This window comes from Dromiciops gliroides, chromosome 4 (genome assembly GCF_019393635.1).
Source record: "Dromiciops gliroides isolate mDroGli1 chromosome 4, mDroGli1.pri, whole genome shotgun sequence".
Lineage (NCBI taxonomy): Eukaryota > Metazoa > Chordata > Mammalia > Microbiotheria > Microbiotheriidae > Dromiciops > Dromiciops gliroides.
Genome location: NC_057864.1, coordinates 222,568,931 through 222,596,513, shown reverse-complemented (window position 1 = coordinate 222,596,513; position 27,583 = coordinate 222,568,931). Strand labels below are relative to the sequence as shown.

Genomic DNA, 27,583 nt, shown 5'->3' with positions numbered 1-27,583 from the left:
AAACATCCCAGGTTCTACCAGTTTCTCAGGTAGCATGTTAAGCCGATTTTCTAAGGAATCGGATGAGTAGCTCAACAAACAAATAGTTCAGTTCACTGAAATGAATGGCTGCTACAGTTTACTGTGTGTGTGTGTGTGTGGGGGGGGTGCAATTGGTGTTAAGTCACTTGCCCAGGGTCACACAGCTAGTAAATGTTAAATGTCTGAGGTCGAATTTGAACTCAGGTCCTCCTGACTCCAGGGCCAGTGCACCACCTAGCTGCCCCACTGCTACAGTTTCTTAAAAACTGAACCACACTGTTCCAGAGATCTGTTGCCTTTTATATATGATAATCAACCCCCTTAACAGTAAGTGGTGAACTAAATGTGTTTATGATTTTTTCCCAAGATCAAATGCTGAGTTTTAGTAGACCTAATGGAAGTATTAGAGTTAAGAGAAAATCCTGGAGTTTAGCTCTGAGAGTGACAAAAAATAATAAACTACTCCAAAAAGAATCAGTAAACATTAAGCTCCAGAGCCCAGGCACTGTGCCCTGGCAATTCAAGAGACAGTCTTGGCTCTCAAGGAGCTTACAGTCTAATGAGGGGTGGGGGGAGCACTAAAAGCAAACAAATATATACAGAATATAAATACAGAATAAATAAGGAATAACACTGGAGTTAAAGAGGAGTTGGGAAAGGCTTCTTGTAGAAAAGTTGCTACATAAAAAGGAACAAGAAAAAAATGAAATGCTAATAGTCCTATAGTAAGTACTATAGTAGAACCATGAATGATATAAAATGTTTGAATTTTTATTACCATTACCTAGAAATTTTTAAACTTTTTGCCAACTAGATTTTATTTTGTGTGCATATCATATGCTGTATGTCATCTGAATCTCTTACAGGATAGGGCACATACTTGTCAGTCAGATTTGATGTTATTAGTTTAAATAAGAAAGGAACTAATCAGTTTGGCAGGAGAAATATCTGGTTTTATAACAGAGGTTAAGGACACAGCAAGTAATAGAGAAAACACTGAACTGCAATCAGAAGAACCAGATTCTGGTCCCTTTCCCTGTTAGTCATCTTTTCTCTCATCTCCCCAAAGTGCTGTTTCACCTCTTTGGGGAAGTTACCTATGCTATGGCCCTAGATTTCAACTGCCTCATGTAAAATGAAGGGGGTTTACTTGTCCTCTGGGTTCTTTCTGTCCTCCAGCTCTGCAGTTCTGCATTTGAGAAACCAAGTGCATTTTTAAAAAAATTCATACTGGCATTCATCCAACAAACTAGAGGATGGTTACATTATAAAAGGGTTCTTTTCAGCACAGACTTCCCTGGTACTTATGTACATATTTACAGATCTTTAATGAGAATGGGTCTGAGAAACTTTCCTTTAGCTTCTTGAAGCTCCCTCCTCAGGGAGGACCTGAGTTCAAATTCAGCCTTAGATACTTGACACTTATATGTAATTTAAATTCCTAAATGTAGGTTCTAATCTGTACACACTTAACCCTCACTGCCCCACAAATAAAATAAACAATCAAATAAATAAATAAATAAATAAAACTGAAAATTATTATACAAATTGGGAAATAAAATTTAATTACCAAAATTCACATTGTATACAATATTTTCCTTGAGCTTAGTGCTTAATATGAATTGTGTGTTTTTTTCATTTTTATCTCTTCATGTTATCCTCACACTTAGTGTTTGGGGAATAAACTAGTTTTTACCATATCTTTTTTTTTTTTTGGTGGGGCAATGGGGGTTAAGTGACTTGCCCAGGGTCACAGCTAGTAGTGTCAGGTGTCTGAGGCTGGATTTGAACCCAGGTACTCCTGAATCCAGGGCCGGTGCTTTATCCACTGCGCCACCTAGCCACCCCCACCATATCTTAAAATAATAGAAATTTTCTTCTCTATGTAAAGATACCTTATAAATGTGTGAAAACTCTTTAGTAGATGAGGAAACTTAGGCCCAAAGAGCTTAATTGACTTTTTTATCATCAGACAGGCAGACTTTGTAGTAGAATCCAGGACTCTAAAATAAAAGGCGTGGTTGCCTTTTTTTCCCCACTATTATTAACTAAACTGTTATTTTCATGTTAAAAAAAATTATCCAATTGCCTTTTCTTAAATTCTCCTAAAAATTCAGCTGATTGTATTTTCTTTCCTTTATTTGTTTAACTTCTTTCTGTTTTCCTACTCTTGAGGAGGGGCAGTGATATAATGTGCAAAGATAGTTACATTTCCCCCCCATCATGATATGTTTGTATGTGTTTTGCAGGTTTGAAGATTGCTAAAACATTACAATCATGGTGCAAAAATACCAATCCCCAGTGCGGGTATATAAACACCCCTTTGAATTAATAATGGCTGTAAGTACATTACTTTATTCATTGTTTTGGTTTTTTTTTTAAATTTTTTTTTAAATGTGCTTTTGTTGTTGTTTTTACAAACTTGATAACTTAGACTCTGTTTTAATATTTATCCTTGCCTCTCTATTCCTCATGCTTTGTTTCTTATGCTTTTCTATTCAACCAATCTACTTTTTTACCTTGATTTTTAAAATACAGAACTATTTTTTTTTGTAAAAAAATTGAGAAATTGTACCTATTTGAAAAAAAATACCGCTAAAAATCTTCATTGCTTAACCATTATTTAGTTTTTCCTTGAAAAACAGAAATGGAAACTTGACTAAATAATTCTTCATTCAGGATTACCACCGTATCTTTTCTTTAAGAGAAAAAGGAAGGAAAAAAAGGGAGCATGAAAAACATTTCCTTTTTTTGTTGTTCTCTTTGTATTGAAACACATTTTGGAAGCATTCCTTTTAGGTAGGCTTTGCATTTATCACTTCAGGATTGAATTTTTGTTTTAATTTCCCAATAACTTTTTGAAAAGCACTTTATTTCTTAAATAAGAACCATTTTCTTTCACATATGCCCTAATGAGAATTAGTCAACATGTAAGTTTCTATTGAGATTTTAGAGGAGTTTCACTGAGTGCATGAGAACAGACGGAAATTTCACTAAATAAAAGCCATTTCAGTAGTTCTTAGTTATTGTTCTTAAAGAAATTTGTTTTTGGGGGGGTGGGGCATTGAGGGTTAAGTGACTTGCCCAGGGTCACACAGCTAGTAAGTGTCAAGTGTCTGAGGCCGGATTTGAACTCATGTCCTCCTGAATCCAGGGGTGATGCTTTATCCACTGTGCCACTTAGCTGCCCCCTAAAGAAATCTTAAAACACATATTTATAAAGAAAAGAAAAGAGCTGAGAGTTGTGCATTTTAACTTTTTTTCTACAGTTTTTTAAAACAGATACTCTGTGTTAGGGTTATAGTCAGTCAACAAGGAATTATTAAGTCATACTGATAGTTTTATTCATGACAATAATTTAAATATACCATATGTGAAATTATGTCTCCTTAACCAAATATATAAAAAAGCTTGATTCTACTCAGGTTACTGTGAGGTATATTTAAATCTTTTCCTGGCCATTAAGTGTTGTGTTATTGTTATAATGCTAATTAAACTTTTGAGTTGTCTGAAAATATTTTGGATTCTGAAAGTGAAAGTGTATTTTTATGTTAACTAGTCCTTTCCCATTTTCTGTAGTTATATTATAGAATTTTAGCCTTGTGGATTTAGTTTGTAGAGATGTTTAGTTCTTGAATGATCTTTATGCTACTTGATCTTAGAATTCTAAGACATCAGTCCTCGGTATTTGTCCCATGTGCTGGTAAGAAAAGACAGTCCTTTTTATGGGTATTTACTTATATATCTGTTAAGATTTTAAAATAAATACTTGAATTCCCTAATAAAAGGTTAAGTATGAGATTATTAGTAGTACCAGAAGAGACTTTAGAACTCATCTAGTCCAGCTTCTTCATTGTATTGATGAAGGGACAGGGATCTAGAGAAGTATAATGATTTGTCCAAGTTTACACAGTTAACTAGCAAAGCAAGGACTAAATTCTGTTTCCTGACTTTAAGAATTCTTAGAACATAACCTAACTGTGCCTCCTGTATTAGTCATGTGGTCAGACTTTTTATAGATCTATCTTTATATATTGAGCTTTGATCACCTATTCAGTGCTTGAAAAATATACCCAGCTTGTAACATGTACATTTGGATACTCATTTACCCTCAGTGAATACTGATTGCTTACCTGTTTAATATATGACATTGTTTTGTCCCTTCCTATTTCCTCTGGGAGCTTGCCCCCTCAATCATACCCTCTCATCTCCAGTCTCCTTATCCATCGATTACTTCTCTACTGCCTACAAATATGTTCATCTTCCCCATACTTTAAAAAAAAAAAAAAAGAAACCATTACTTGACCCTGTTATTGCCTTGAGATATCATTGCTATTATTTCTCTCATCATACCCCTAGAAGGGGTGCCATGGCATCATGACAGATCATTGGACCTAGTCAGGAAGATTTGAGTTTGAATCTATTTTCTGACACTTATTGACTGAGACTTTGGTCAAATCATTTAACCTCTGACTCGGTTTTCTCACCTGTGAAATGGAGGGTTGTTGTGAGGATCACATAAGATAAAATTTCCAAAGTACTTTGTAAACCTTAAAGTGCTACCTATTATTATGCTTATTTCTTCATCTCTCACTCTTAATTCTGAGCAGTTTGGTTTATTCGTTTACCCCTGAAATGAAACTGTTCTAAGGTAGACACAAATCTCTTGGCGGCTAAATCCAGTGGCCTTTTCTTAGTCTTCATTCTACTTCTGGCTCTTCTTTGTCTCCACCCCCTTATTTCTCTTCCTTTGGTTTCATCACTCTTTTGACTCTATAATTATCTTTCAAATGGATAAATACTATTCTAGATGATCAGCTATCTTTTCTTCTCCCTCTGTTGTGTCTTCATTGATGTTATCCTCTTCAGCTCCTTGACTTCCCTTTCATCTTTTTCAACTCCCATATGTAATCAGTTGCCAAGTCTTCATGATTCTACTTTAAAATCTTTCGCATTTGTCCCCTTCTCTCCATTCACACAGCTTCTACCCTAGTTGAGGCCCTCATTACTTTAAGCCTAGATTATTCTTCAATCCACCTTCCACAGAGATGTCAAATCTATGTTCTTAAAACACAGATCTGGCCATAACACTTCGTTAAATATGATTTCTAGTCTTAGAACATATTCTTCTTCATCTACTCCCCTTTCCAGTCCCACTAGTCAGCAGCCATTCTCTACATATGACATTAAATTTCCCATCTCTGTGCCTTTGTACAGTGAAATGTGTTTTTTCCTTAAATTCCCATTTAGAATCCCTAAGGTTTCTTCAAACATAATACACATGTCACCTCCTGTTGGAGGCTTTTTCTGATCCACCTTATCTGTGTACATATATTCCCTAAAGAGAGTGTAAACTCATTGAAAGCAGGGATTGTTTTGTTATTGTTCTTGTATCCTTAGCTGCCATGTACATATAATCAAAGGAGTTGTGATTTCTTCTGTGGGAGAAACTCCCTTTGCAAGATCTTCCTCTGTTAATTTGTTTATGACTTAGTATATGCTTGAGAGTTACCAGAAAAACATAGAAGTTAATTTCAGGGGGCAGCTAGGTGGCTAAGTGGATAGAGCACTGGCCCTGGAGTCAGGAGTATCTGAGTTCAAATCTGGCCTCAGACACTTAACACTTACTAGCTGTATGACCCTGGGCAAGTCACTTAACCCCAATTGCCTCACTAAAAAAAAAAAAGATTAGAAGTTAATTTCAGGGTTGAATAGCTAATAAATGCTAGGGGTGGAATTTGAATCCAGGTCTTCCTGATTCCAAGCCCAGCTCTCTACTCTGCTACCACAGTGTCATTTATCTTGTGCACAGTAGTTCCTTAAGAAAGGAACTGAAACAGCTTTGAGGTCCATCTTGGGGATCTGTTATGAAAGTGGAAACATGTCAGAAAATGAACTGTAGGGGGCAGCTAGGTGGCACAGTGGATGAAACACCGGCCCTGGATTCAGGAGGACCTAAATTCAAATCCAGCCTCAGATACTCGACACTTACTAGCTGTGTGACCTTGGGCAAGTCACTTAACCCTCATTGCCCCACAAAAAAACAAAACAAAACAAACTGTAGAGGAATATAAGGAAAGATGAATGAAATAACCATATATCTCAGGGGGAAGAAAACTCAGCTTAAACAAATCACTATAACTATTGGCTTATCCGATAAATTCTTTGTGAAAGAGGGTGAAATATAAGGCTAAAAAAAGTGTGATTTTAGGATTATTCAAGGATTTCAGTTATCCACACCTTTCTTTTTTGTCCTGTTGTCACAGTTTATATTTAGAATTGTAAATAATACTGGGCAACTTTTTCTCAAAGTGGACTGAATTTATTTAATTTTTCTTTTTACTCATCTGAATTTATCCCAATATTGTATTTATCATGAATCATAGTTAAAATGAGAGTTCAGGTTACCCTTGTGATGTCAATATAGTAAGATGAGGTAATATGAAATCACAAGTAGTTTTTTAAAATTCTGTAGCTTTCATAGCAGTCAGTCAGCAAGCATTTATTAAGCTCCTACTATGTGCCAGGCATCTTGCTAAGTGCTAGGGATACAAAGAAAGGCAAAAACAGTTCCTGCCCTCGAGAAGCTCATATTTAGATGGAGTGTAGAATAGATTGGAGAGAGGCTTTGAGGCCAGGAGTCCCAACCAGGGATCTCTCCCCATAGTCCATGAATGAGGTAATGACATTTGGCACTATCAGAAGAGATGTATTGTGGAGAAGCTCGGTGGTGCAGTGGATAAAGCACTGGCCCTGGATTCAGGAGGACCTGAATTCAAATCCGGCCTCAGACACTTGACATTTACTAGCTGTGTGACCCAGGGTAAGTCACTTAACCCCAATATGCCTCACCAAAAACAAAGAAAAAAAGAAAAGAGGAGATGTATTGTGAAGGTCGAATCAATAAGACTTGGCCACTGATTGGATAATGGGGGTGGTTGGGTGACAGAATGAGGATTTGAGGATGATATCTAGGTTGTGAGCCTTGATCGGGAGGATAGTGGCACCTTCAATAATAGGGATATTGGGAAGAAAGGAGAGTTTTGAAGAAAACGTAATAAGTTCAGTTTTTTAACATGTTGTATTTTAAATGTCTAAAAGAAATATAGATCAAATTGCCTATTAGACAGAGACTTGAGGCTGGATGTCAGGAGAAAGTAGTAAGATGACAAGAAAATTTTCTTGTATTCTGTACTGCCATTCTAGCTTATGGCATACTTGCTAGTTAAATCTATCCGTCGTGCTGTAAATAAAACTGTTCCAGTAACAACTGAGTTGTGGGATATTCTGTTCCTTTCTTTCCACAACAATTCATAGTGGATTTCTCGCTCTCATAATGATGTATGAGAGGTGAGACGGTTTAGGGAGTGCAGTTGATAGAGCACTGGGCTTAGAGTAAGAGTTCAAATGAAGCCTCACTCTTCCTAGCTGTGTGATCCTGGACAAATCACTTAACCTCTGTCTCAGTTTCCTCAATAGTAAAATGGGGACAGCACCTCTCTCCCAGTGTTGTTGTGAAGATCAAATGAAATATATTTGTAAAGTGCACAGTGTCTGAACATAAGCTCTTAATAAATGTTTGTTTCCCCTCTCCCCCCTACATTATGTTTCTAGTTAATTTTACTTATTGTAGTAGTAGTTCAAAAAAGCACACGTATGTGATATGTTATCCATTGATTCAGAGAGGTCCATTTAAAAAGATTCTCATAGCTTTAACATTACAACATAGTTAAATCTATATGGCAAATAAGAAGTGGTATATTCTTTTTGTTGTTGAACACTTGTGTGAGAATAATTTATATATAACTTTGGATAAGAGATTTGTTAACTGGATTTCACAAATGTCTATTCTCATGTTTTCATACCAAGTTATATATATACAGGCATTAAGTTATGGTCACATCTCATACATAAAAATGGTTAATTTCACATTGAATTTTTCTTTCTATTCATTTTGCGGCACTTGACTCCTCTTCCTTTTCAGAATGGTCAATGCCTTATTTTCACCCTGATGTTACATCACTCTCTCCTTCCCTTTTGCCCCCAAGCTCCTAAATGCATATTGTTTATTTTTCAGGATAGTTGATATTAATATTATTTTCATACCTTGATCCCCTTTCTGTGAATTCCTGTCACGTATCATTATCCTCCCATATTGTACCTCTTGTAATAGTTTCTGACAAAGTATAACACTGGAAATCAATCTCTTCATAGAAGTATTATTGGGCAATGTTCAGAGGGATTTTGGATAAAAAACATTTTGCAAGTAAAATAGAATTTGTGGTCAACAAACTGAAGTTGATAAATTACTATCGTTTACTATCGAATTATTATATATAACATCAGATGTTATTTGATCTGCATTATTTTTTCCTTTTGTTTTGTTATATGTACCATCTCCTCCTGAAAATTTAGGTAAGCATCCTTGAAACGATCATGTTCTTAATGATAATAATAGAAATCAATTTTCCTGGTGAAATTAGGAAACAAGCTTATAATTTAGAGATTGGTTATATTTACATCTGTTTTGGGAGAGGGGAGGGAAAGTCATTCATAAAATGTTTCTTAGCATTAGTGCTTTTCTAAAAACCAGGGCCAGAGTAGAATTATCCACGAAATAACTGAGATGTTCTGGGAGGAGCTCATACTTGGTAGATATTAGCTGTCTTGCAAAGTATACTATTGACATTTCATTATTGCTATGTATTTAGAGAATAGTTTCTTAACATACAGTTTTGTCTGATGAAGATTGGTTTAATTTTAGTACTTTAGATTTTTAACATATTAGCAAAATATAGCACTTCCTAATTGTATCATTAAGAATGTTAGATTCTATTTTGCTACTTGGATAATAGTTCTTTCCATTCATTTGTGCTTTCTTTTTAAAAACTAATTTATGTAATGTTTACCTTATATGCTTTTCAGCCTACTTCCAGGGCTACAATTTAAGGAAACCATAGTTTAAACTTTTCAACACAAATTAAACTATCATTCTCAGATTTTACTAGAATTTATTAACATTATTTAAAAATACACGTGTAAACTCCATTCTACCTGCTAGTTATGCACAAAGTGACATTTTTCGTGGCTCTCAAGAGAATTAAAAAATATAATACTTCAGTACTTTAAAGTAACTCTTAGTTTATCTGTTTGGGTGTTCCTGTAACTGTGGATTTCAACTTCTTCATGTCTTTTGTAGTCTTTACAAATGTCCCTGGCTAAAACAATCAAATTGGTTGCTGATCTTCTGCTGATAAACCCTTATTAATTTAATTAATCTGGTCTTTGAATAGAATCCAGGATTAGTTATATGAAAAATTTAGCCCCTTTTGTAGGACCTGCAGCAGCTTGTATTCGTTTATCACTGCCTTCATGAATTTGGGGCACTTCCATGCTTTGATGGAAAATAGTTTGAATTTGGTCAGTTAAGATTATATGATCTATGTAGACTGATTTTTCTGTCTGCTCTTGATATTAGATTATATGTTACTGATATCACAAAGAAATAGTTTTTAAGGAATTTAACTATTGCCAAGAAATAGTTCTAATTAAAATATAATCTTTAATTTGCATCTCATAAATAAGGGTATGTAATTGTTAGTTGCAGGTTAGAATATAATCTTCACTTATTTAGAATGTTGAGATAAGGGTAAGGAGCTGCTGTTGTGCCACAGACAGTGTGAATTCCTACTCCAAGAGAATGGAGGTGGTAATGAACTTTACCGACTGTGTTCTTTGCCTAATTGGCTCACAGCATTCTAAGCAAGGCCAATTGGGCTTGTGTCTCACACACACACACACACACACACACACACACACACACACACGATTTAAATGGCAAATTCTCCAAGGGCACAGTGACTGATAACTAATGTGTGGCCATAATAGAAAAAAAAGTGAGTTCTCTTAATCACTGAGAGAAAATATTGATTTACTGGCCTACTTACTGGAATTTGCATACTAGTTCATTGTTTAGGTAATATTTTCATGGCTCACAGTTTTCTCTTCTGTGGGCAGATTCTTTGGCACCTTTGCAGCTGACAGTTGATTTTTCCTTGTTCATTAGCGCTTTTTTTTTTTCTCAAATTTATTTTGTCGTACTATAAAAGATAAAAGATAAAACCAACACTAGCAAATCCAGTATGGTTTGAATTATTGATTGAGGTCAGAATCTTCTGTTTTTGCTTTATTATAAATTTTCTTTAATTATTAAAGCAAGTAATAATCATTTAGGGAATGGACTTGAAAATCACTTGACATTCTTCCTGCCTCACCTCTCTCGTTTTTCCCTCCCCTCTCCTAATTCATCTGTTATACCATATTAATATTGTTTATGCTCATGCTGCTTCTCTGCTCAGAACTACATACAGTGACTCCTGATTGCCAGTGGAGTAAAAATCGAAATCCTAAATCTGGCATTTAAGGCTCTAATACTGTACAATCATAATCTCATATTATCCCTCAGCCAGCCTTGACTTCTCAAGCTTCCTTCTACCTATTCTATATTTTCTTACCTTTATGCCTTTTTTTCACACCGTCCCATATGCCTAAGGTTTTCTTCCCTACTTTAATTCCTATTCATCCTTTAAAGCCCAACTCATATATTTGATCTCCCCAAAGATGATAATTCCCCTCCGCCTCACATTTTTGGTATTTCTCTTTTGTATTGTGGTTATTTATGTATAAATCATAATTCCTCTACCATCCTATAAGATCCATGAGGGAAAGGACTGTATTGTATTTAAACTTTGAATCTCATTCAGCACCTAGCATAGCATCTTACACATAGTAGGCGCTTAATAATTTTTTTAAGTGAATGTATATCTTAGGAATTAACCAGCCTTTTGGTGATGCATATTTTAAAAGACAAAATCAAGCACACAAATGTTGTATGAATATGTATGTTGGTAACTGCTGCTGTGGATAGGGGCTAGGGTACCCTCCCTGTTCTATACTCAAGCATACAGTCCTGAACTGTGTTCATTGCTAGGGGAGCCTTTCACTAGTCAGAGAGGTGTCTCCCTTTTTGTATACTAGCTCATTACACCACTACCCTGGGGAAGTATTTTTGGTGCAAGGGGTAGGGTCTCCCCAAAAAGGGAAGTAGGAAAAGAGGTACTCAGTATATAATAAAAACTAGTTATAGTACAGGTAATTTAGGCCTACACAGAAAACAGTTGTAATCATAAAAAGAATCTTGGTACACATCAGCAGAATCATTTACACAGTATTCAATAATATATCTACTAATATCCTTGGTAGGAAGTCTTGTTGGGGCATAATACAGTTTGCAGGACTGGTAGGCATTTATATATTTCACCTCTTCCTTTCTCTCTCCAAACCCTTTACTGGTGAAAGCTTGTCAGTGAAGTGGCCAAACTAGGCCAGTCCTTTCTTTGCAGAGTCCATTCTCTCTGATGCAGACATTTCCCTTACAGTCAGCCAGTGTAGAAAATAATTGTATGTATTGTCATGTTGGGGGAATCTTGTCACCATTGTAATGCTAGACTTCCCTCTTTACATATAAGACTACTTGGTTAAGGATAGTAAATACAAAAGAGCAGTGGCTCCATCATTGTCACAGGCTTGCCTTGGTAGGATATAATGCTACTTGAGGCAGGGTTGGAGATAGGGTAGTCCTTCCCTCCCCCCCAGTTCTCAGGATACGGTTTATAACAGCCCTCACAAATTAAGGACTATAGCTAAAAAATTCAGTAACATAAAATTCTTATTTATGAGACTCCTGTCTGTTGAAGTTGAGATTACTAGCAGACTCAACCTTTTTTTGTTCTATGTAATTTCAGTGGTTCTATCAATATAATAGATGGTAGGCAGCATCATGATTTGTAAATTTCTTTGCTTATTGCTAAGCTGTAGTCAAGACGGTATTTTTGTATTTATTGTACCAAGTGGTTTCTTTTTCTTTTTTTTCTTTTTTCTTTTTGGTAGGCCAATGGGGGTTAAGTGACTTGCCCAGTGTCACACAGCTAGTAAGTGTCAAGTGTCCGAGGCCGGATTTGAACTCAGGTCCTCCTAAATCCAGGGCCGGTGCTTTATCCACTGCGCCACCTAGCTGCCCCCCCAAGTGGTTTCTTAAAACTAAATATACAGTATTGAGATCCTGGGGGGCGGGGTATTTTGTTTTCAGATGTAAGGGGGGGGGCAGCTAGATGGCGCAGTGGTTAAAGCGCTGGCCCTGGATTCAGGAGTACCCGAGTTCAAATCCAGCCTCAGACACTTAACACTTACTAGCTGTGTGACCCTGGGCAAGTCACTTAACCCCCATTGCCCCGTAAAAAAACAAACAAACAAAACAGATGTAAGGGAAGCTACCTGTAGCTTTTTATCTATTAATTTTTGAAAAACATCTCCATATGAATGTGCTAAGGATTATGGTAAGTAAAAATAAGTATATTAAGTATAAAAACAGGCATTACCTTCAGGAAGCTTACTATCTTATTGGGAAGACTATTAAAACATTTTTGTAAAATTCTGAACTTAAATACTGCCCCCTCCGCAAATGAGCACTTTCACATACCAAATAGAACACCAGAAAAGATTCTGTGTGAGACCATAAGTTTCTATCCCATGTAGCTTGATTTTAAAAAAATATATGATAAATCGAAAACTGTCGATAGCTGCTTTTCTGTGCTTCCTCCAGTGCCCCACTGCAACTTTTTGTTTAAATAGCCTTCCTTTTAAAAAAAAAATTAATTTTTTTGTATCACATGTACTCTTCTCCTTATTCAAAACAAAACAAATCCTTGTAATAAATAAACATAGTTAAGCAAAATAAATCCATGCAGTGGCCATGTCTAACATTGTCTGTTTCATTGTCTGCACATCACCTCTCCTCTCAGGAAGGGGGTAATATGCTTCATTGGTCCTCTGGAAACAGTGTATCTTTTTCTTTGCTCAGTCTTTCAAAATTGTTTTTCTCTGCTTTGTTATTGTTTAAACATTCTTCTGGTTGTGCTTACTTCACTCTGCACCAGATCCTGCTTCCCAGGATTCTTAGGAATCATTTCTTTCATAAATTCCTATGACAACATTCATATACCTCAGTTTATTCAGCTATTTCCTAATTGGTAGACACTCCTTTAGTTTACAGTTCTTTTTTTGTTTTGTTTTTCCTCCTTTTAATTCCTCCTTTGTGATCAGAAAATTTGTTTTGCTTGTAACTAGTCCCTCCCCAATATCATTCTCCCTCTTAATAGTTTCCCTCCTAACCCCACCTGTTTGCCTATTGAATGCGATATATATGTGATATGTAGAGTATGTTATACTCTTCTTTGTCTGGTTCAGAAAGTGGGGTTCATCTAATACCTGCTTGCTCCATGTTTATATACTCTTCTTATGTATACTCCAATTATGAGAAATATTACATTCTACCCTCTTGTTCCATCTCCTTTCTTTACTAGTGTATTCCTTTTCTTCTCTAAACCCTCAGAACCAGTTGATCCCCAGATACTGTTTTTAAAAAGTCTAACTCCCTTAATAATTTTTTTTTTTTTGCCGGGCAATGAGGGTTAAGTGACTTGCCCAGGGTCACACAGCTAGTAAGTGTCAAGTGTCTGGCTGAATTTGAACTCAGGTACTCCTGAATCCAGGGCCAGCGCTTTATCCACTGTGCCACCTAGCTGCCCCACCCCCTTAATACTTTTAAAGACATTAAAGTTCTCAACAGATAGTGTTTTTCTCTTCCTATTAGAATGTTAGTACTGTGTTACCACATTGTCCCTTCCATTTGCTAGTTTACCCTTTTCATTTTTTTTCTGGACTCTTGTGTTTGTAATTCAGAGTTCCTACTCATCTCTTGTCTTTTGATTAGAAATGTGCAGGGTAAATTCTTGGTTAGAAGATTATATCTTTTGCCTTTTTGGTATATTCTAATTCTAAGATCTCTAATTTTTATTAGAAACTGTCAGGTCTTATGTGATTTTGACTGTGTTTCGTTGGTACTTGAACTTTGATTTCTGGTTGCTTGCCATATTTTTTTCTATGATGTGGAAGCTCTGGATTTTGACTGACGTTTTTGGGATTTTAACTTTTCGTGTTTCATTTCAGGAGATGATCTAACAATTTTTTCCACCTTTACTTTTGTCTTCTAGTTCTAAAAAAAAATCTGGGCAGATTTCATTTATGATATCTTGAATTATAGTGTCCAGGTTTTATTTTTGGTTTTGTTTTGATCAGGGAATCTGATCATTCCTAAATTATTTCTCATTGACCAGTTTTTTAGGTCAGCTGTTTTTGCAGACATTTTATATCTTAATCTATTTTTAAATTTTGTTAGAGGAATCCTTGATAGCTCACAGATTTATTGGTTTATGTTTGATTTATTCTGATTTTTAGGGAGTCAGTTACTTAGGTATGGTTGATCACTTTTTTTTACTGAGTTACTTGTTTTCCTTCCAGTTCTTTTCTCCAGAGCTTACATTTAATTATTATTCTTTGCTTCATTTATTATAGGTATTCATGGAGTCCTTGTGGGAAAAGGGTGAAAAATTCATTTTTTCCTTTGAGTCTTTGCTTGCAATTTTTATGTATTTATTTTCTCCTTTTAGTCTGAATTTTCAGACAACTTTGGCTCTCTTTAATTCTTTATGTTGAGGGGACTTGTGACTCAGATTGGCAGGGGCGGGGCGGGGGGGGGGGAGAAGAATTGGAGGCTCATCTTGTAAAATAAAAAGATTTTTTTTTGTCCCAAAGAAATTTTTTTTTTCAATTTTAATAGTATTTTGTTTTTTCCAGTTACATGTAAAAATAGTTTTCAACATTCGTTTTCATAAGATTTTGAATTCCACATTTTTCACCTTTCCTTCCCTCCTCCCCAAGACAGAAAACAATCTGACATAGGTTATATATGTACAGTTACCGTAAACATATTTACACATCAGTTACGTTGTGAAAGAAGAATCAGAACAAAAGGGAAAAACTCAAAACGAAAAAAAAGTAGAAATAGTATGGTTCAGTCTGCATTCAGATTCCACAGTTCTTTTTTCTGGTTATGGAGAGTATTTTCCATCATGAGTCCTTTGAAATTGTCTTGGATCATTGTATTGCTGAGAAGAGCTAAGTCTATCACAGTTGATTATTAAAATGTTGCTGTTGTTATCTACAATGTTCTCCTGGTTCTGCTCAATAAAGATTTATTAGGAGAGAGCAATATGTGGCCAGGAGACAGAATCTCAGTGGAGAGCTGAATAAGAGAAGAGCTGGTCTTTTTGTATGTTTCAAAAAACAAAGAAAGCTAAACACCTAGGAGGGGATTTTTGAATAATAGGACATCCTTAAGATAGATATGCAGCACCCATCTATATCTTGCTTATCATCTTGCAGGCCTTGCTTTGGTATTGCTTATAAGCTACCAGGGGTCTTTCTGTTTCTTAAGGTCCCACTACATATATAGTCTCTGTCTTGGCTTGTTCATCTCTCCAGGCTTAGGTCCAGAATTGGAGCTTTGTGTTAGGACCAGGCTCTGCTCTTATTGAATGGCTAAGAAATTCTTGTTTTTCTGTTCCAGTTAGCCAGTTAACAAAAATCAATCAGCCACGAGACTGTGATACCCTTCACTATTTCTTTGCCCATCTAGGATTTTAAGAGGTGGGTGAGAGAGGACATGACGGGGCACCACTGGGGCTCTGGGGATCCAGGTTACTGCAGTAAATGAGGGGGACTTTAGCTTCTGCTTTTGAGACTGCCATGGATGGTGGCTTTTGAGAGATTTGCTACTGGGAAGATTTTACCCTTAAACTCCTCCTCTGACTCTCTCTTAGGCTGGGTGGCCTGGGGCTAGAAGTAAGCCCCAGATTGCCCTTCAAGTTATTCTACACTTTTCTTGTCTCTACCTAGAGTCAAGCTCTACCAGGACATCTTTACCTGCTGATCTTGCCAGGCTTATTCCCCTCGACTGTGGTTTCCCTGGACAGTATGTAGGGACAGTGTGAATTTCATTGATCCATTTACACACATCATTAATTTGATGACAAGGCATCTGGCTACCTTAAGAGAGTCATAGTCTTTCCCTCTGTTTACCTGCTTCATTGAATTTTTTCACTCTGACATTCTGACTCCTGAATGTTGAAGCAGTTAGGAGTCCTAAACAGGAAGCATCCCATGTTTTTTTTTTTTTTTTCTGTGCTGCTGCCCTTTCTCATGGGATTTCTTCATTATTTGGTCTGTTGTGTTTTTTTTTAAAAAGGTTTTTGCTGGAGCATTGTTGTGGGAGCTGAATTGCCTGCTTCAGGCACTGATCTTAAGGGAGAGGTCTAGGTTAAGATCTCTAACGAAATATGTAAATAGCTATACAATAGACGATATAGTAGAAGCTCAGAGCAGACAAAGCGTTGTGGTTGGTAAACATGTAGGATTTCTTGAGCAACATGGAAAAGAGCTTGAAAGGCAATCACTGAACTCAATAATGTGTCAGATAGTTTTGAGGTCATGATTGCTGCTATAATAACATGTATTTAGTAACCATCATGCAAGGTTAACAAGAGAGTGTTTTTGTGTTTAGAGCATTAGATAAATCTCCTAGCACTGTGCAAATAACATCTAGATTTATTCAGGCCACAATGGGAGTTGAATGATTAGTTTCCTGACATGAGCATTTTTTTTCTTTCAGTTGCAATGTACTCAGTCTGTGGAAAATGTGAATTCACTAGCAAGCAGCACTGAGCCTGATTAAGGACTACCTGTAACCAGAATACTTGGCAGAATTTATTTTGTCATTAATTTTTTCTCCTTTTAATGTTCCAAAGTGGTAAAAGTAATTTTGATTGTTGTTGCTGTTACCTGATGGTTAAATATTTCAGTGTATAACCTTAGCAAGTGGGACAGCTAGGTGGCACTAAATAAAGCACCAGCCCTGGATTCAGGAGGACCTGAGTTCAAATCCTGCCTCAGACACTTGACACTTACTAGCTGTGTGACCCTGGGCAAGTCACTTAATACTCGTTGCCCCGCAGAAAACAAAGCAAAACAAAAAAGCCCCCCAAACCTTAAGTTAAATGAAATGTGCTTAGCTTTTTAATGAATGAATGAAAAAGAATTTATGTGTTTATTGTGTTATAGGTACCATGCTAAGTGTAGGGTATGTTGTTGTTCAGTTATTTAAATCTTGTCTATCTCTTTGTGACCCCATTTGGGTTTTTTGTGACAAAGCTACTAGAGTGGTTTGCCATTTCCTTCAGCTCATTTTACAGATGAGGAAACTGAGGCAATAGGGTTAAGTGACTTGCCCAGGGTCACACAGCTAAGTGTCTAAGGTCGAATTTGAATTCAGGTCTCCCTGACTCCAGGCCAAGCTTTCTATTCACTGCATCACCTAGCTGCTAATGTAGGGTATAGGGATATAAAAATGAGATGATTCCTATCTACAATAACTAAAGACATAACAAGTAGAGAAGTGGTAGCCAAGGAAAGGTATTTTTGTTTGAGAAGTCATAGAGATAGTGGGTGTAGCAATGAGGACATCAATTGACATGACCTTTCCAGAAGCTATGGTTGTATTGATTTGACTGCAGATCCCAGGACAGTCATGGTAGGAATCAGGGAGAACCATCAATCCAGTGACTGATCAGAAAAGCAGGTTAAAGACCAGAGTCTTTTATGGAGCATGCTGGGTACAGTAAAACCTCACCAGTCAGTACAGTCAGTCCCAAGGTGTTAGCTTTAAAGCTGTTCTGGGCCATGGTTTCTGTCCGTACAGAAAAGGCAGTAGTAGCTGGGCAGAACAGAAAATGACACGAGGTAAATGGATTTAATTCAATTGGATTTTAATAAATTAGAGACTGCAAACTATTAGAGTTGATTTTGCCTAAGATGTTAATCTCTGACTTTCTCCTCTGCGGTGTCTTCCCTTGAAGAGAAGCAAGGGGAAACTTATAGGTTTAATTAATCTCATGGTTCTCTAAGAAGGTAATTAAAATGTTTTGCTCACTAAAACACCTCATGAGATCCATCCTGAGGGAAAGAGGAATTTCTTATTGTAGTGAATAGATATCAGATGGCCATACTTTTTCAAACTGTTAAGTATAGGTACTGAATGAATTTTTAAAAAAATTATTTGGTCTATTTAAATATTTGTATTAGAAATGTCTCATCATTTCATGAATAGGAAAACTAGTACATAGTAATGTTTTGTTGTTGTTGTTGTTGTTTTGCAGGGCACTGAGGGTTAAGTGACTTGCCCAAGGTCACACAGCTGGTGTCAAGTGTCTGAAGCCAGATTTGAATTTAGCTCCTCCTGAATCCAGGGTCGGTGCTTTATCCACTGCGCCACCTAGCTGCCCCCGACATAGTAGTGTTAATACAGCATCTACCTAAACTGCTGAAACAGTACTAGCTAACCTTCTACTAGTCACATTATTTTTAATACTTTTATATAATTCCTATCTGGTAACGTTGTTAGCTAGCTATATTGAAGAAATGGAATTTATGTTTTAGTCTTTTTCTGAGCTGGCAGGATGAAGGTTGTATTCCTTTTATCATATTTCACGCAAATAATTTGAATTTTGTTCGTTAGAACAACCCTTCCTTAACATCTTTTCTTCCATATTCCATTTCTGTTCATTGAATGCTGGTCAGTTTGAGAACACCTTACATAATTTGTGTTGAATGATGGGGACCTGGGGTTCTTCTACACAGTATATAGGCCTCACTCAGTAGTGGTCCCTGAATTATTCTGTGTAAAAAATGAACCTCTACACAAATCTTATTCCAATGACTCATTGACAAGAACTACAAGGACCTATTTTATGGGACATCTAATTATCTTGTATTAAATTGTTTGTGACATATTTGGTTCGAGTCTGTGATTTCATTTATATAGGCAACTACCAATGAAGAAACTCCCTCTACTAATGTAGATTAGTAACAGTTCTTCAATTTATGGCTTTATAGAGTTACCGGAAGCATTAAGATTAAGTAGTTTACCTAGGATCATATGACCAGTGTGAGTCAAAGGTGGGCCAACTGTTCTGCAACTTTTAGCCTTAGAGTTAGTTGGCACACTGAGAGATGAAGTAGCTCACAGCCAATATATGTTAGTGCTAGGACTTGAGCCTTGATTTTTCTAAGACTGGTTTGCAACAAATTACCTCTGCTTTGGATAAGCACTTATAAAAAGACCACCCTGACACACTAGCTTAGGGACTGATATCTTTTGCAGAAGATGAGGATTCTATGAAGAACTTAATAACAATGAAAGTTAAATCAGCTTATTATACCTTAATACTTGATGACTTCAGTGCAAAGTTGGACTTAGTGAAGAAGATGGTTTTAGGGGAAAAGATAATAAGTTATGGTTTAGATATGTTGAGTTTGAGATGCTCAAAGGAAATATAAGCGAAAGCAATTGTGGATGCCAGACTGGAGCTTAGGAGAGCAATGAATCAAATGTAGAAGAATGTATTAAATGTTTACTATGGACCAGGCACTGATGCAAAGAAAGGCCAAACCAGTTTCTACCTTCAAGGATCTGACAGTCAGATAACATAAAATAACTATGTAAGTACAAGGTATGTACAGCATAAAGTGGAGGCAATCGCAGAGGTAAGTAATTAATTAGCATTAAAGGGCACTGGGAAAAGTTTCTTGCAGAGCATAGGATTTTAGTTAAAACTTGAAGGAAGTAAAGACCCAGGAGATGGAGATGATGAAGGAGAGCATTCCAGGTACAGGGGACAGCTAGTGAAAAGGCATATTTTGGGGGGCAGCTAGGTGGAGCAGTGGATGAAACACTGGCCCTGAATTCAGGAGGACCTGAGTTCAAATCCAGCCTCAGATACTTGACATTTACTAGCTGTGTGACCCTGGGCAAGTCACTTAACCCTCATTGTCCCACCAAAAAGGGGGGTGGGGAGGACACTTGCATAGAGAAAAGGGAGCTCATGAGGAAGTGGAGCAGACCAGAAAGTGAGCTGGAAGGGAAGTGGGCATCAAGGCATTGAACTGGTCAGAGGTGAGTAGCAGTTTCCTGGGTTATACACATTATACATTACTAGAGGCATAGTGTTCAGCATGAGGAAGGGATATTGCTTCTATACTCCATCGTGTAGGTGCCCCATATTTTAGGAAGAATATTGACAAGCTGGAATGAGTCCAGAGCAGGGCTCAAGGAGGGGCCAATGGTGATGATTGCTCCAGGATGTGCTGGCACACTGGCCCATACACCATCCATTCCCAGTTTTACTAGTTAGTTGAGTGCATATGGCGCATAATCGCGGCATCGCCTTTCTGTTAACTGGCATTAGGGGGATTTTTTTTGGGGGGAGGTTAATCACCATGGCGGTAGCCTGGAGATCGCCGATAGAGAGAGCAGACGAACATTCAATGATTGATTTATTAAGTACTGAGGAAAATTAATATTATGCTATATTACCTGAGTTCAAATCTGGCCTCAGACACTTAACACTTACTAGCTGTGTGACCCTGAGCAAGTCACTTAACCCCAATTGCCTCACTAAAAAAAAAAAAAGTAGCTAAAAAGAAGCTGAAATCTGAGTAACTGGAAAACCAGTGATAGTTGCAAGAAAACAGATAATAAAACACCTCCTTCCTCATAGTAGATGTATGGGGGATTTCTAGGGTCCAGTGTTGTATACATTGTCATATGTAGTCACTTTTTGGGGGGCGGGGTTGGGCAATGAGGGTTAAGTGACTTGCCCAGTGTCATACAGCTAGTAAGCGTCAAATGTCTGAGGTCAGATTTTAACTCAGGTTCTCCTGAATCCAGGGCTGGTGCTTTATCTACTGCACCACCTAGCTGCCCCCTAGATGTGGTCGATATTTAAAGGCTATTATTACTTAATTTGCTTTTCTTTGTTTTGAGGTTCAAACCAGTAGAGGACTTGTCTTAATATCACAGTTCATTTTTTTTTTTTTGGTGAGTCAATTGGAGTTAAGTGACTTGCAGCTAATAAGTGTCAAATGTCTGAGGCCGGATTTGAACTCAGGTACTCCTGACTCCAGGGCCAGTGCTCTATCCACTGCGCCACCTAGCTGCCCCCACAGTTCATTTCTGAAAACAGCTAAATGTATTAAAAAATAAAAATAAGAGGATGATAAAAGTTTATAAATAAGGAAGTTCCAATCTGCCTATTTTAAGTGAGTTGATGAGAAATGGGAAATGGTTTAAAGAACTAACACAGACAATCACCATTTCCTAAAAGACTTTAACTGATGTAAATCAGTTGCTGCAATAAGGAGATTAAAAGAGCCTAGAAAACACTTTTTCCAGGAATTACTTGAAGTCCCTCACAGGGAGACAGGGAGCAGCCAATAACAATATCAATTTTGAATATAATCTCTGCTAATGAATTTTGGGGAAAAAGGATGATGGAAGATAATGAGTAGCATCATCTCTTAAAACAAGGAGAGGCAATAGAGGAAAAAAAACAAGTTTACAGAAAACCTTAGTGAGAGAATTAAGCCCCAATATTCTCAAGGGCATTTAGAGGGTAAAAATTAAAAAGTAATAAATACTGAAAATATAAAAGATTTTAAAGATTTCTATAATTCTTCAATAACAATGGAACCACCTTAGTTAGATTCTTAGTATCAGAGTTATTATCAAAGTTCTCTCAGTGTGTAATGTATTAGGAAATAGAAATAGTATTATTTGTTTTTTGTTTTGTTTTTTTGTGAGGCAATTGGGGTTAAGTGACTTGCCCAGGGTCACACAGCTAGTAAGTGTTAAGTGTCTGAGGCCGGATTTGAACTCAAGTCCTTCTGAATCCAGGGCTGGTGCTCTATCCACTGCGCCACCTAGCTGCCCCTAGAAATAGTATTAAAGAAAACAAAGATGAGATCGGTGAGACCCAAATCCAGACACACAGAATATATGTATACACAGATATACAAATACATAGAATGAGGTTCATGCTAGAGGCAGCACAATGTTTTAGGCATCCAGGGATAGAGTCTCCTAGTATCTAAAACAGGGTAGGAAACAAATGCATGGAAATATGTAAATATGTTTATAAGATAGGTAACCCATTGTATAGATGAGGAAACTGAAGCTGAGGGGTTTAAATGATTTGCCCATGGCCTACAGTTATTACTTTCATTACAAGTCCAATGCCTTATCCACAATTTAATGCAATCTTTCACACAAACGTACACCACAAGGACAATATTTTGATTGCCGTCATGACCAATAAAATTTTTTGTAAATAAACACATTTCTGTTTCTTTAGTACCTTCCAAAAATTTCTTAGTAATTATCTTTGGCAAGTATAAAAATTATATTTGATTTTTAAACTAAATTTGTATTAAGTTTGTAATGGAAACCTTGTGTTTTAAAAGTTTTTGAATTTTCCATATGTCTCTGTATTAGATAACATGGGGCAGTAGAAAGAAGATTGGGTTCGGAAGGAACACTAGATTTGGAGAAAAGAGAACCTGAGTTTTAAATCCTGCCTCTGTCATTTACTATTTACTTTTGTGACCCTCCTTTAGAAGTCTTTGGATCTCAAATTTTCTCATCTATAAAATGAAAGGGTTGGACTAGATGAGTTTCTAAGGTCACTTTCAGCTCTAAACATATCAATACCTCTGCTAACAGAGAATACTTTCTAATAATAAACTTTTTTTATATAATAAACTTTCTTGACAGAAACTTAATACCAGAGGTAGAAAATACATAGGAAACATAGGATTCATTACAAGATATCAGAAAAAGGGGAGAGTGGGTTGTATTATACTTGTATTATATTTGTATTATAAAATATCATTATATATTAGCCAGATAACCTTGTGAGCTTCAGCTAAGCATGGATAAATACAAAACTCAGGGTTTTTTTTGTAGTGTTCTTGACAGGACAAGGTCTGTAAACTTCTTTAAAAATTATTTTACTATAACTATATTTCCACATAACTGGTTCCCTCTGTGATCCTCTGCATTTTATTTTATGCAGTAAGATATTCTGAGCAAGGATCCATTAGTCTTCACTGAACTGCTAAAGGTTATGACTCCCTGATTTAGTAGAGAGCATTGCCACTGACTCAGAGCCGGCATTACTCTCTATAGTATGTGAAAATTATTTTTAAATGTAACAGGACTTAGAAGATATAAGACTATCCCTTAATTAAGATGCCACGCTGTACAGTTCCACTATTAATAGTTTTAACAATGGTAGTTAAAATAAGAAAATGCCAATGGGATAAGTAGATATGTATTTATTTGTCAGATCAAAACAGATAATTATTTAGTAACAGATTTGCTTTGTGAATCAGCCAAGACACACTCTTAAACATTATTGTTCTAACATCACATCTCTTTTGGAAGAGGTCTTTTGGGGGGGGGGGTGCAGTGAGGGTTGTGTGACTTGCCCAGGTTCGGTTCACACAGCTAGTAAGTGTCAAGTGTCTCAGGTTGGATTTGAACTCAAGGTCCTCCTGAATCCAGGGCCGGTGGTTCATATACTGCCCCACCTAGCTGCCCCCCTGGAAGAGGTCTTGAAGAGGGAGCCTCATGATTCTTGGCATTTTTAGACTGGAGTTTAAAATTGTGATTATTAGTCTGCAGTTGGGTAGATTTAGTCAAAATGGATTTAATCACTAGTTTGGCACAATTCAATAAAAAATATTTTCATACATTCTTGCTATAATTTAATGTATATTACAATTTCATTTTGAAATTTCTATTTTTTTTAAACAAGCATATATGGAGTACAAAACATTGATTTGTGGGAGACAAATAAAGACACAGCTTTACCCTCAAGTCGTTTATCATATAGGGATAATATATCATCATATACTATATTTTGTGACAATTATGTTGTACTTTAAGAACAATACCAGGAGCGGCTAGGTGGTGCAGTGGATAGAGCACTGGCCCTGGATTCAGGAGTTCCTGAGTTCAAGTCCGGCCTCGGACACTTGACACTTACTGGCTGTGTGACCCTGGGCAAGTCACTTAAACCCATTGCCCCGCAAAAAAAAAAAAACAAAATGCTGCAGGCATTCCACAGAAGAGGGGGGTCTGCATAAACAATAAATACTGTAAAAGTTCTTGGGGGGGAGTTCTGGGTTCAAATAATCACAGGAAAGTTTAGGGAGTTATTATTTGAACTTGTCCTTCCTTGCCCGATGAGTAGGATTTGGATCTATCTAATGAGATGGTGGAGAATGGAGCAAGGTAAACAAAAGCACAAAGGCAGCAGCAATACTTAGACTCTTTGGGACACTTAAGTGGTTAAATCTGTCTGGACTGATGGATTGGAAAAGTAGATAGATTTGAGTTAGATCCCAGAGAGTTTTGAATGTTTTGTGGGTTCTGCTGCTCCAGGAATAGTCCTATGGCATTATCTGGAGGTTTCTGAGAGCTGTAGTATAAATTCAGATCTTGAGACACCCAAGGTAATCTCTGTGTGACCCTGGTATTCAAACCCCAACTTAAATTTTGTTTTTTGACAAATTATGTATGGTTATATATGTTAACACAGCACTATTCTAGTGAGGAATCCAGTCTTGAATGTTGGATTAAGGCGTTTGGAATGGTGTTGGAGAGAGCTCCACTTTGAAGTGCTGGTTGAAGTTATGGGAGTGGATGATATTGCCAAAGTAAACATTAATGCATAGCCGTAACTAGGGGTGGTGTTATCCAATCTTTTGTCTCTGGGTGTTGAAATTAAATCATAGAAAGAAGTGTGCTCATCACCTGGTTAGAACACTTAGTTAAAATGAAAAGCTTACCAAATGGCATACTTCTAAGGCCTGCCCCTTCCCTTCTGCCCTCCCCACCAGTGGATCTCTTCTCAGAAAAATATATTGAAATAGTTATCATATTTAAAAATATTTGCAGGCCCTAGATTAAAAACTCCTGGTCTAAATCTACAAGTCATGAGCGTGCCTTGGTATATATGTGTTGTGCATGTTGTAATTATTTTGATTGGTACTTCTCTTTCTGTCATTTTATCTTGGATTTTATTGATATATCAGATTTTTTGTGGGGTTATTTTATATACTACTTTTTGGGGGGGGGCAGGGCAATGAGGGTTAAGTGACTTGCCCAGGGTCACACAGCTAGTAAGGGCAATTTGTTAAAATAAGACAACGAAGTTTGATGCATCACTAACTCTTCCTTTCACTTAAACACTTAGAGACTATTGTAGGGTTATTAATTGGCCTATTTTCAGTGTTGTGTCTCAGGGAATACAGAGACTTGAGGAGAGGGAGACTAGAAGTAGAGCAGTCAGAAAATGGCACAGTCAGAAAATCCCACAGACCTTCAATTTGTTTTTAAAAAAAAGCCATAGTATTTGCAAAGCACAATAAAATGATGTATGCCTATATACTTAAAGACCTTGGTGGAACTATTGTGTGCTTTAAGATTTGAACTGGGTGAAATTATACACTTTGTGAGCTGGTTCCAGGGGCACCATCTTCTAAAGCGGCAGCTAAAACAGTTGGGAACAACAGTGGGGATAGCAGGTGTGGGGCCGCAGCTGTTCATCTTTGGTACTGGAGTAGAAGAGACAGGTGTTTTGGAACTAGAGGCTACTGTGTCCATGGGGACTGTAAGTTGGCATTAGCCTCCTGTTTTATGACAAGGAAAGCTGACACTGCTGGAAGGCTAGTATCTAGAAGCTCTTCAAAGGTTTTTCTCTCCAGTTCCTCTTCCCTTTCTACTAGTTTGTTGTTTTAGATTTATCTTTTATGATATGTTCTTTTGTCATCTTATTTTCTGATTCTCTTTTCTCTTCACATAACATTTGGTGTCAACCCTATATATGATTGTTTCCTTTTGTTTATTCTGGTTATGGTCAGAGGTTCAAACTGAAAGAAGAGTTCTTGTGGTTACATCTATGCAAAAAAAACAAACCCAAAACCTAGGAAGTTAAAAAATGGAATACCAACCTTTGACCAGTAGTGAGTAGAGAAAAATTTCTTTAGGGGCAAACAGATTGGATGATTTGGCAAACTGTTTAACATAACAGGTTCTCCAACCAATGGGGCATCTAGGTGGCACAGTAGATAGAGTACTGACCCTGAAGTTGGCATCAAATCTCACCTCAGAGACTTACTCGCTGTGTGACCCTGGGCAAGCCACTTAACTCCAATTGCCCATAACATTCAGGGCCAGTTGTCCTGATGTATATCTTGCCATTGGACCTAGATCTAGAGGAAAGAGTGAGGTTGGTGAACTTAACTTGCACAGCCCTCTCTCACTTAAATTCAATTCACTGCAAGTCATGACATTACCCTGATGTCATAGTCCGCTTGGAGAAATGGACAAATAACAACAAGCTCCTAATAGAAGATCTCAGATGCTTACCTAGTAGATATCTAATCTGATTTTTCCTGCTTTTTCCTGTGTGCATCCACACCAACCCCCTCAACCCCATTTTATTATGATTTGCCAGGATTCCTAAGACTTAGAGGAATATAGCTATCAATCATTCCTTTCCAACCATAGTGACTTCTGGGAAGTTTAAACTAACTATGCAGAAGGGATTGAGACTTGATAATTTTTAAAGTCCCTTTAAGCATGAAAATCCTCTAAGTACAGTGTTTATGAAAATCTTTATTCAGGGTGTCCCAAAAATCTTGGTGCAATTCAAAGCTATTAAAGCTTAAAAGTGCATGAAGGGGGCAGCTAGGTGGCACAGGGGATAGAGCACTAGCCCTGGAGTCAGGAGGGACCTGAGTTCAGGTCCGGCCTCAGACACTTAACACTTACTAGCTGTGTGACCCTGGGCAAGTCACTTAACCCCAATTGCCTCACCAAAAACAACAACAACAACAACAACAACAACAACAAAACAACAAAAAAATTAAGTTCATCGATCATATGTAGATCTGCTGCTGTTGTTCGCCAACAAATTTTCCAGTGTATTTCCGTGGAAATTTTTTTTTTTTTTTAACTCAGGTTCTCCTGAATCCAAGGCTGGTGCTCTATCCACTGCACCACCTAGCTGCCCCTCCATGGGAATTTTTGAAGGGAAATGCATTATGTAGGGTCCAGTTTTAAAACTACATTTTAATTGAGTTGAACAAATTCATACAAAGACAAAAATTCCGCCTTTAAGGAGCTTATATACAGTTTAGGGGAAAACAACATGTACACAAAAACTTAAATACAAAATATATTCAAAGTAGTGACAAAATAGGAGTAGAAATTCGGGGAGAGAAGTTCTCACAATAGGCTTCTGGTGAAAGAGCTGATCTTTAAAGGAAGCTGGTGATTGATTCGAAAAGGTAAATTGAGGATTCAATTTCTTCCCATGTACAAGACAATATATTAGGTAATAGGGATGTAAAGATACCTGTGGTTCCTGTCCTAAAGAAGCTTTCGGTATAGTGTATAGCAGAGGATATTTGTACAAATGAATAAAATGCAACCCAAAATATTGAATTGATAATTACAAAGCTCTGAGATTAGATGAAAGAAAAATCATTTTAGCTGTGAGTTCCATGAAGGAAGTGATATTTGAACTAGGGCTTGAAGGATTGGTAGGATATTAACTAGTAGAGATGGTAGGAAGAACATTCTTAGGCATAGAGAATTATATAAATAAAGATGAGAAGATGGGAGAAATTCAAGGTATTTTGA

General features: G+C 37.0%; 1 protein-coding gene across 1 annotated transcript in view; it reads left to right on the top strand.

Annotated features, from left to right (window-relative positions):
- Nucleotides 1-27,583, top strand: part of SEC14L1 (SEC14 like lipid binding 1) — a 77,485-nt gene that overhangs the window by 1,499 nt on the left and 48,403 nt on the right. Inside the window, exon 2 of the mRNA XM_044002172.1 lies at nt 2,271-2,361. Coding sequence (XP_043858107.1) covers nt 2,299-2,361 — 63 coding nt within the window. The 5' untranslated portion in view covers nt 2,271-2,298. The remainder of the gene's footprint in view (nt 1-2,270; nt 2,362-27,583) is intronic.